Here is a 10,767-nt window from a genome sequence, read left to right as displayed (position 1 = left end):
AAAAAGAGGGAGGGGGGGGGGGGGGGGGGGAGAGAGAGCGGGAGGGAGGGATGCAGGCAGAAAGACAGACACCATACTTCTGCTTCTGAGGTGCCTAAACTATGGCTGCTTTTCAACTTCTCTAAAATACTTTCCTACATTTTCCAAACTACATCACAAAATTTTAAAAAGCTTGTAAAAAAAAAGCTTCTGTTAAAATCAAAATTACATATTAAGGGAAAGATCATTTGGACCCTCTGGTTCCTTTGAGTTTACATATGCCAAATTCTGTTCCACAGTATTATTCTCAGCTTCAGAGTCTAAATTTACCAGAAACCATTCCAACCAGAAAGGAAAGTACAAAGAAGTATGAAAAAGTATCAAGTGCTTGCAAGCTCTATTCAAATCAAAAAGGAGAGCACCATGCACGTTTGCTTTTTGGTTTGTTTTAATTTGGGGGTTTTGTGGGGGTTTTGGGGTTTTTTTTTAATGAGACAGGGTCTCAGTAGTTCAGGCTGGCCCTGAACTCACTATGTAGCCCAGGCTAGTCTTGAACTCACAGCGATCCTATTGCCTCTGCCTCTGCCTCCCAAGTGCTGGGATTACAGACGTGCACCACCATACCTGGCTGTTGTTTGTTTCGCTGTTGTTGTTGCTATTTTTCTTTTTTCCAATACTGGGGAATTGAACTCAGGAACTTGCACTTGTAAGGCTGGCATGGTGCCACTGAGCTAAATCCCAATCCTTTTTTAAATAAGATTTTTTCATTTTTTTCCCAGTACCAGGAACAGAACTCAGGATCTTGTGCTTGTCAGGCAGGCGCAGTGCCACAATTCTACATCCCCGGCCCAATGCTGAATGAGAAAGAGAAATGTCAGAAGTAAAACTCAGAGTCTTACCGTGAAGCTGTTGTTGACATTTTTGGTGCTTGATTCGGCCACACTGGCATCTGTTAGGTCCACCTCATCAAATATGATGGACTGGAAAGAGAATCACGGGGCTCAGACATGCAAGGCAGGCATCCCAAGCAACCTACGTGGCCCACCTCAGCCACCCCACCAAATTCAGATTCCCTGAGCCATTGGCCTCCAACCAATAAAAAAATGGCAGATCAATGCACCTACCCACCTGCAGCTCACGGGGATACTGTGTGATTTCTTTTACTATAAGAGTTCATTACTGATGGCATTGATGGAAAGAAATAAAAAAATTTAAAACCCAATGCTGACACTTCTGTTTTAATTTTTTTAATCATACATTACTTTAAAACTAATATCAAATGTCTAAATACAACTGTGTCCTCAGGCAATCTACCTGAGAGAAAGCCCAGGCAGACCAAGGACCATCCTTCCTGCAGCTTTAGTTTCCCAAGCCAGCACATTTAGATTTTGTTTGTTTGTTTGTTTGTTTTGTTTTTTGAGACAGGGTCTCACTATGTAGTTGAGACTGACCTGGAACTCACTATGCAGCCCAGGCGGGTCTCAAACTCACAGCAATCCTCCTGCCTCAGCCTCCCAGGTACTGGGATGACAGGCATGCACCACCACACCCAGCTGCACATTTAGAATTTAAAATAAATTATCCAAAGAAGAGACAGGCCACAACAGCAGGGCAGAAAACCTGGGAGCCCAGCAGAAGAAGTTTCATCCCAGGACTGGGGATTTCATTCATTTGGTTCTTGCCTCACAAGTGCAAGGTCCAGAGTTTAATCCCCAGAACCAAAAAAAAGAAAAGAAAAGAAAAGAAAAGAAAAGAAAAGAAAAGAAAAGAAAAGAAAAGAGAAAGACATTTCATCCCAAAGCCCATGCAAGGCTTGGGAACTAGGCACAGGAAAACTCCCCTCCCTTTCTTCTCTTTCTCCCAAGTGCCCACATCACAGCCCTCACCTCCTATTTACTTTACCATTCTCTCTGTTCGAAGATGACTCTGTACAAAACTCCTGGAGGAAAAACTAGTAACTGAAAGAAGAAATTCAACCTTTTTCTCTGAGGTTCAACCTTTTTCTCTGAGGTTCAACCTTTTAAGTAACCTATGCCCAGACTCCTTTCCAAACAAGTTGCTTTGTTCACTATCAATTTTAGCCACTAACTCTCTAGGGATGTGTCTCCAAAATATAAATGATTCTGATTTCATGTATCTTCAATACTAAAATATCAGTGCCGCTACGAATACTGACAGAAAACTACAGATGTTCGGAGTGACAGCCAGCACACTTCTGAAATGCCTGGCACCATGCTCACAGAAGCGGGAGCACCAATGCCTCTCCTGCAGCTGCACTGGGCACCGAGAAAGAAGACTGTGCTAGAAAGCCTAGAAACAACGAGCTTCACCTCTCTGCTCACACACGGAGAGGCCCCATATGCTTCAAAACAAGCTTTTAAGCTTGTCATAAGAGATCCGCAAGTCTGTGGATGCCCCCGCTCCCTTCGCAAGGAAGATACCCAACTGGAGTTAACTCCGTGCCCCTATTCTGCTTCCCCCACTGGTAATAAATGACAATAGAAAAAAAAATGACCTTTATAAGAGTAAAACATGGCTTGAGACAAGTAAAACCTGACTCCCTGCACATTACAAAACTAGCTGGAAGTAAGTCTGTGACTGGGAGCTCCCGCGTTCCCACCTGCCCTCAGGGACTCAGCCCACACCAGGGCCCTGGTGTCCCTCTCGGAGTTTACCTTTGCAGTCTTGGCGTAGTACAGCGTTCGCCCTCGGAGCTTAAAGTATCTCCTTTTTGATCGCTGGAATGAACTGTTCTGTTTGGTCAGCATCCCCTCTTTGATGATGGTCTGAAAGTACAGAAACATATCCATGAACATGCGTGCGAAGACGCCCTTGCCCATCAGCTGAGACTCCCCTGCTGGGGCCAGGCACACTCGTGTCTCCAAGGGCCAAGCAGCCCACCAGGGCAATGCATCTCACATTCCTCCAGACCCAGACCCGTGCACAGGCCAAGGGTGCCGCTGCGGATGGTGGAGCCGGGACCCCAACTCTCCACAGGGTAACCGCACACCTGTGCTGGGCAGGGTGGCAGAGCCTCTAGGTGAGCCCTGGATATGTCAGCAGACTAGTGAAGGGATAACTGAGGCTCACAGGACTGCAGTAAATGGCAGCTGGGAGGACAACGGGGACATGAGGCCAGCACATTCTCCAACTTTAGCATTTGGTATTTTTCAGCTATTCTTGGCTCTGTCTCCGTGTTCTCTGGCCTCCTGCCATTTCTCAGGATCCTGTTGCCAAATCTGTCTACGTCCGCTGCTCTGGGGTTCAGCATAGCTCCAGGCCTGCGTTATACTCTGTCATCTCCACAGTTCACAGGCCGGCACAGACGTTCATGCCCGATGAGAGAGTGCGTGGTCCCACTGACACATCCCATCTGCTGGCACTGATGAGTCCACCACATGGGGGACAGTCCTCACCTCTCCAGGGAATCCTGAACTCACCGTGGCTCGATCACAAGGACAGAGGGACATAGCTTCTCTGGAGCTGTCCTCTCCTCGTGTGTCCTGAGTACAGGACCCGTAGGGGACACTGACCCTGCACACCACTTGAAGTCAGACACTCAAGGAAATATTCCATCACGAGACACCCAGAAGTCACTAACCCAATGTGACTAACAAACAAGGGACAGGGACATGGCTCAGTGGACAGCACTTGCCTAGCATGCATGAGACCCTAGGTCCAATCCCAGCACCACAGGAGGAAAAATAATAATAATAAATACACAGGAAAACCAGAACCTGGCTCTCAGCATCTGATACTTTCCTGTAACACACCCAGCAGCAGCATCTATTCCACAAGGGATCTCGGCATAGAAACAGGGAGAATTTATAGAAGCTGTCCAGAGACAAGCACACTACCTCAGAGAAGTAGCTGTTCAACTACCTAGTCCTAACAATAGCTCTGTACTTAAGTCACTTTTAAAAACAATATATGTATGAAGCACTTAAATTTCAGGGTCCATTTAAAGCTTCCTGAGATAAAATCTGTGTGAAGCAGACCCAGATAAAGGTGCCAGGATCCAAGCGCAGCACACTGGCTCATGAGGACCCCTCCAGCCTGCTCCTCACAGGGGTGGGAGGGAGTGAGCAGGCAAGGAGGTAGGAGTGAGCCTGGAGTGAGTCCAGAGAGCGCCCACGGCCCAGCACACAGTGCCTGGGGTCTCCTCTTCTACACTGCAGGACAGGCTCCCTGGGGCAGGGTAACCACACATGCCAGCACCCACTCCCCAGCCCCCTAGGAAAAGGTCTGTGCTCTGCTCCAGACAGCCAGCTGCTCTTCCCAAGGCCCTCCACCGAGGCTGCTGCAGGGGAAGAGCTGCTGTGGCTTGTGCCTCTCCCAGATAACCAGAGTGCCAGGAAGAAAAAGAGTAGAGCCCAACATCACTGGGGGAGAGGCACACACAGCAGGCTGCAGCCACTGGCAGGCGGGTCCTGTGTGGAAACAGCAAGGCCCTGGAAGCTGGAGCGTGCCCTAGTCTGCAACACGCAGGAACCGGCACCAGGGTCTGCCGGAGCATCCTTCCACATACACACAGCCACAGCAGCCCCCACCTTCTGGGGACTTCTGTGTGGACACCTCCTCACCCACTCACCTTCCTGACCTCTGCAGGGGAAGAAATCGCTTCCATCTCTTTCCTAAATGCAAATTTTAAAAAAGAAAAGACAACAAAACCAACAAGCCAAACACACGAAAGTTGGAAGTTATCTTTAAAAGGACAGATGCGAGAGTATTTTTTTCTTTCATCTCCTATCTAATATGTGAAAGAAAAAGCAAAATGAAAACACATTCCGCTCTAATGTGCACCCACAGACACACACACACCCACCACAATCTTTCAGAAAGCGGATGAGAGCCTGCGATCTTGAGCTGCCCAAGGAGACCTGTTGTTCTATAAATAGAACAAGTGTGCTCAGAAAAAACTCTGGTGGGTTTTAGCGGAAAAGGCTGGGGAAAAGATAAAGACCAGTATTTCTTTGAAGCTTTCTCAGAAACTGCATTTCTTCTGATTTGCTGCTCCCAAATACTATAGATAGGCAGCAGAATATTTTTAAACATGATGAACTAAAAGTGGTCAAGAAAATCACACCCCAAAGCCATCTGTTGTGTCGTGCACTAGGCAGCCTGCAAGAGGTACCACAGGAAATGCTGCTGGGCTGGCAACCTCTCCCACCACAGAGCAGCACAAGCCAGGTCCAGAGCCTGCGTGCTCATGCGGTTCCATGTGCAAACCGAAGGGGGACTCTGCTGTTCAAGCCACCTCCGTACCCACACAATGGTCAGGGACAAACCAGCAACACACAGGCACTAAGAAGATGCTCAGCCAACAGTCAGACGGACCCCACAAGTGGAAAAACCTGGCTACGCCATCCTCCAACTGAAGGCAAGGAGAGGAACTCCAAGGCAGGGCCTGAGGCAGAAGAGAGCCTGAGCCTAAGGTGTCCCTAGAGCCACAGCCACCGCTGATCAGACAGACACACAGCCCACCACCCAAGACGGCATGGAACCTCTGTGCAAGGCGTAGAAGGCTGCAGCAGTCTCAACTCCCCAAGGAAGCTCTAGAAATTGCTCCAAAAGGCTTCAACCAGTGGACAAAGCCCTTACCAAACACAATCCACCAGGTGTCCCCTGGAAGGAGTCAGTAGGGACTCCATCACAGGGTAGGGATTCCCTCTCTTTCCTGCTGCCCCTCTTCAAACACAAAGCAGCATCTGACACAGGAGCTTGGACTGCAGGAGGACAGATGGGCACACACAGTGGCACCTGGGGGGTTCAGTGATGCCTCTCCACAGGAGGGCCAAAAATATAGTATCAGGAGACACAAAGCATCTGAGCAGCGGGAACTCAGGGGCTGTGGTGGCCATGGCTCCCAAGCTGCCCACGTTGCTCCTCAAGGTAAAGAAAGAGGCCAGCAGCACAGGGCAGGGAGAAAGAATGGCCTCGGATCACTGTCCAGCCATTATGTGGGTCACAGGGCTCCTAATCGGCCTGGTGCCCCAGATGTCTATTTTAAAAAGATGAGGACACAGGACAAAGATCCCAGATGACTCCAACATGTCCAGCTCAGAGTGGGAGGCCATGCCGAGTCGGTGGCCCAGGGAGCCCAGCATGGAGCCGGCACTGCTCTGAGGGCCCCAAAGGAGCTTCCTGGGGAAGGGGAGAGGCGGGGAAACCAGGACTGAGGACTCTGCTGACTCTGGCTCAGGGGCACGGAGGAGGAGGAGAGAAAGAAAGGACAGTGACAAGAAACTGGCAGACACCAGGAGAGGGAGCATACTGAGAAGATGGCACAGGTGAGGCCAGGCACAGCACCGAGGTGGTGAGTGAGGCCTGGGGGGAGGGCACCGGGCACCCACCCCAGCAGACTGAGCGGCGGACAGAGGGCCAAGCCACGGAATCGCACAGGGAGAGCACAGCCCGAAGCAACAGGCAGAAGCAGAGATGATAGGGTTTCGGACTTACAGGCTTCTTAACTTCCCGCAAACATGGACTCACTGTACACACGGCACCCATTAACACAAACACTTCAGGCACACATCTGCAGGCTAAGTGTCTGCATGCGTCCCGAGTGCTCCTTACAGCAAATCCCGGAAAAGGAATTTGGAAAAGCAGGCCTTGGCGGCCTGGGAGCCTGACGTGTGACGGAGGTGGTCATGCAGACTCCAAGGAGGGACTGCTGGATGAAGAGTCTGAGGAGGACCAACTGGCTCCTTCCCTCATGAGCCAGACACACACACACGTGAGTTCTGGGCAGATTCTGGATGTCATTCAAAAGGCAACATTTTAAACTTTAAACACACAATATAGAAGCATTTCTTTATTTCTTCTGGGGTTTTTTTTCCCAGATGGATTACAAGTTTCTGTTGAAAACAGGGAAGAAGCCTCATTCTTGTCCCCACTAATATGAGGAGGCATGGAACCAGGAAAGAGAGTAGCACCCAGATCCCTACAAGCTGCCCTGAAGCCTGCCCTTCCCCTAAATCACAGCCACGCCCCTGCCAGGGACACGTCCCTTCCTGCCAGTGACTGTTAACAGCCACACCCATGCCCACATTAATCCTCTCCCCGCACTGCTAGGAACCCGCAAGACCTCGATTCTCTGTGGGGCACCCTTCGTCACATGCTGATTCCTTGGCCCAGGTCAAAAAGACCTAGGCAGCAGAGGCCCTGCTGGGGTGGGGAGGAGGGCCAGCTGTTTAACGGGAATCAGACAACAGGTGTGCGTGTGTATCAACTCCACCTTTTCTCCTCTTCTCTGCCTTCAACATAGTCACACATCTCAGGCTACAGCAGCCATATTGAAGCCAGGAGGTAGCAAGCCTGGGTCCTGGCACCATCAACAGGCAGCCCACTGCATCCCGTCTGAAAAGGGTCACTCTGAGATCAGCTGGTAGAGCGGAGGACTGTAGGAAATCTCCATGAAAAGGGCCACTCTGTTCTGGTACGCAGTGCTGGTGTCCTCAGGGTCAAAGGCACCACACCGGAAATGTCCTCACCTCAAACCACTGTCTTCACTGACCTCACGCTCAAACTGATCCTATCCCAGGCACGTCCTCCTCCTGCCACCAGAGCTAACAAAAGAATTGGGCTCATTCAGCTCCTTCCTCCACACTCCCAGGCCTGCCCAGCAGGCAAAGCAGTGCCATCTGTTGTGCTTGTTAACTACTGAAGACTCTGCCATCCCCTGGTGAGCTGCAGTCCTCACCTCAAGCCTCCCACAGAGCTCTCTCTGAAAGAGACTCAGACCCCTGCATGGTCTGAGTGCAGGTCAGAAAGTGGGAATCTGTCCACTCCCTGCCCGGGACCCAAGGAGCCACAGTCTGATGATGGGCTCCCCACCTCTCTCACCACCACCTGCACCAGGGCACCCACCTGGCAGGCTCTGCACACACTGCCCACCCACCCTGTGCGGTGGGCACACAGAAGGAGCTGCAGCATGATTAAAGGAAGCATGGCAATCTGGGGGCTCCTCTCCACGCACCGGGCCCTCACACACAGCTGTCACAGACTACGCCTTGAATGCACTCTGCTCTACCTGGGGTCCTCAACAACTCTTCTCCCAGCTGAAAACCACGAAGCTCTGCACCCAGGTCACATGGGAGCCTCCACTACCAATAAGTCTGCCTCCCGGCCAGGCCTGAACACCCAAGGGTCTCCTTAACTCAGCCACCCCAGTGCCATGGGAACGGTTTACAAAACCCCAGCAAGGACTTATATCTCTCATGGAGCTCTAGAAGCTGAGAACAGATTAACAACCTGACGGAAAAATATGACCAAATGTTTCACAGAAAGAAAGGTACAAATGGCCCTTAAACACATGAAAAGATGCTCAGCCTAGCTCATAGCAAGAGAAAAACTAGTTAAAACTAAACTATTATCCTTACCATCAATTAGACCTAAAAACAAAACAAGATCATGCTCACATTTACCCCTCAGCCCAGCAAACCCACACCAGGGACTCAGCCCCCAAGACACGCTGGCAAGACACACGATGAGGTTTGCACTAGGCTCTTTGCTGCTAACTGCTACAGCAAAACATGGATAATAACCCAAATGCCCACCAACAGGCAAGTAGTTGAATAACTGCTGGCACATTAAAAAAAACAGTAGCTCATAACCACAAAAGGAGTGAGCGACAGAGACAGCTTTACAAGCTGTGACACGGACTCCAGATGGCAGCAGGTAGAAGAGAAAGATGCACGCTGGGTGTGGCTCCTTCGTACTGTGCTTGTCTAGCACATGTGAGGGCCTGGGTTCCATCCCCAGCATCACAAGGCAAAAAAAAGAAAGGTGCAACTCATGAACAGGAGGAGGGAGTGTGTGTACATGGGGGAAAGAGAAAATAAAGCTAAACATTCTTAAAGTTGAAAAAGAATCAAAAGAAGGGTAAACCAAAATAATAATTATGAAATGATCACCTGGGGCAGGGTGCTGGGGGCGAGAAAGGGAGGTTCCCAGCAGAGGCAGCCTCCAAGGCTCCTTGGCCTCAGCCCACCCGAGTCTGCCCAGGGCCCAGGCAGTGACCATTCAGGCCCCACCGGGACCTTCCCAAGGGAGACACAGCCAATGAACCCACGCCCAGGAACCTGGCAAGAAGAAAGGCAGCCAGCAGCACAGTTACGATCTGCATTTCATTCTAGCCTCACCACCTGTGCCATCACTACACCCCACACCGACATCTACAGAGAAGAGACAGGCGTGATACTCAAACCCAGGTCTGTCCGGTTTTAGTTCTTCCCATGGTTCTGAGCAAATGAAAATAAAAATTATGTTTGAGGAAGACCTGCTTGTCGTTGTTTGCTTTCATAGGCTCAAATTAAACTACAGCCAAAACTAACCTCCTTTTCCTGGGGTGAATTTGCACACAGAATGTGCACACAGGGAGGGGCAGCCCAGCTGCACAACACCTGGGACAAATCTTAACCACCATCCGGGACACCCCTAAAGACACCATGCTCCTGGGCCACCGAGGTGGGAAGGACTCACTCAACGCTGGGAAACCTGCAGGACAAAACCCACCCCCACGGAGCTGAGGAATGAAGTCACCACATTTCAGCAAATATTTATCAAACACTCAGGTGCCAAGCACTGCTGGGAACACGATGAAGAAAAGAACAGGGCCCTGGACCTTTCAGGCAGCTGCACTTGGGCAGAAGGGTACTTCATTAAGTAACCAGCACCACAGAACAGGCTTCAACACACTCAGAAAAAAACACAGACACACCCCGGTCCGAGTGACTTCTCTCACTCCATCATGTAACATAAACATGTTACATGCCATGAGAAGTCACGGAGACATACACAGACTGAAGCAGCCGCACCAGCTGCCTGAGCCTCCGTCCCACCTCTGAAGACACCAGCATGGCAGAAAACCACCCAGGAACAGTCAACATTCAAACCCTGCTTCCCTGGCCCATGCAAGCTTTGGCTGGGAATAAAGCTTAGCTCAGGGCTGCCTATCTGTGCCCAAGAACACTTCCCATGCCTCTCTCAACACCACCTTCCCACGGGGTCAGCTGCACCTGACATGGGTGAGGGCGTCGTACACTACACACATCATTTAATAACCTGCTTTTCTAAACTACTCTTTTTTTTGAGACAGGGTCTCATTATTAGTTCAGGCTGGGCTTGAACTCACTATTTAGCCCAGGCTGGTCTGGAATTCACAGCAATCCTCCTGCCTCAGCCTCCTGAGGGCTGGGATTACAGGCATGCCACAATACCTGGCCCAAACTACACATGTGATTAGATCTTTTGCTTTTTGTTTGATTTCTCTACCCTATTCTATTTCATTTCCTCAGATGCTGAAGGATGCTGGCACAGTTTCAAATTATCTAAGAGAAAAGTGACAGTGTTAAAAGACCAAATGGTTTGAATGTCCACTAAAATAACTCGGCTTAGGTAAGTTTAGATTTACTTTCAATACTGTAGTTGGAAGTTTTAAAAAAGGGCAACATAACTAAGTTATCTCACACAATGTACACATTCATTAGGATATTGTGAAAGGTTAACCCTAAGTTTTTGCAAGTCCTGCCCTTTCTTATATTTGGCTCTTTATATTCAATTGTTTTGACCTAACAATTCTGTCCGCTTTGGCCCTGTTTGGCAAGCTCTAGAGGAGGCTGAGACAGGCTTCCACCTTCGCTCAGAGCAGCCACAGTGGGCACAGCCCGGGGCCCTAAGTGCAGGAGGGAGACTGTGTTTGTGGGTGTGTTCTCCTCAGCGTTAACAACATGCTCATTTTATTATTATCTTGGCAATCTGCCTCTTTTTTTTTTTTTTTTTTTTTTT

General features: G+C 49.9%; 1 protein-coding gene across 6 annotated transcripts in view; it reads right to left on the bottom strand.

Moving 5' to 3' along the window:
• Dgkd (diacylglycerol kinase delta) overlaps nt 1-10,767 on the bottom strand; it is a 91,324-nt gene that overhangs the window by 66,279 nt on the left and 14,278 nt on the right. For 3 of the 6 annotated variants that reach the window (XM_010608727.3, XM_010608732.3, XM_010608729.3), the window contains exons 2-3: nt 2,655-2,765; nt 879-959 (exon numbers count right to left, since the gene is read on the bottom strand). In XM_010608727.3, coding sequence (XP_010607029.2) covers nt 879-959; nt 2,655-2,747 — 174 coding nt within the window. In that variant the 5' untranslated portion in view covers nt 2,748-2,765. Of the gene's footprint in view, nt 1-878; nt 960-2,654; nt 2,790-2,989; nt 3,011-10,767 lie in introns of those variants that run through there. The other 3 variants (XM_010608730.3, XM_033764706.1, XM_033764708.1) reach the window with 3 other exon arrangements.

This window comes from Fukomys damarensis, unplaced genomic scaffold (genome assembly GCF_012274545.1).
Source record: "Fukomys damarensis isolate Sample0158 unplaced genomic scaffold, DMR_v1.0_HiC HiC_scaffold_16, whole genome shotgun sequence".
NCBI classification, from domain to species: Eukaryota; Metazoa; Chordata; class Mammalia; order Rodentia; family Bathyergidae; genus Fukomys; species Fukomys damarensis.
The sequence above is the reverse complement of the archived record's forward strand: the minus strand, read 5'-3'. Positions and strand labels throughout refer to the sequence as shown.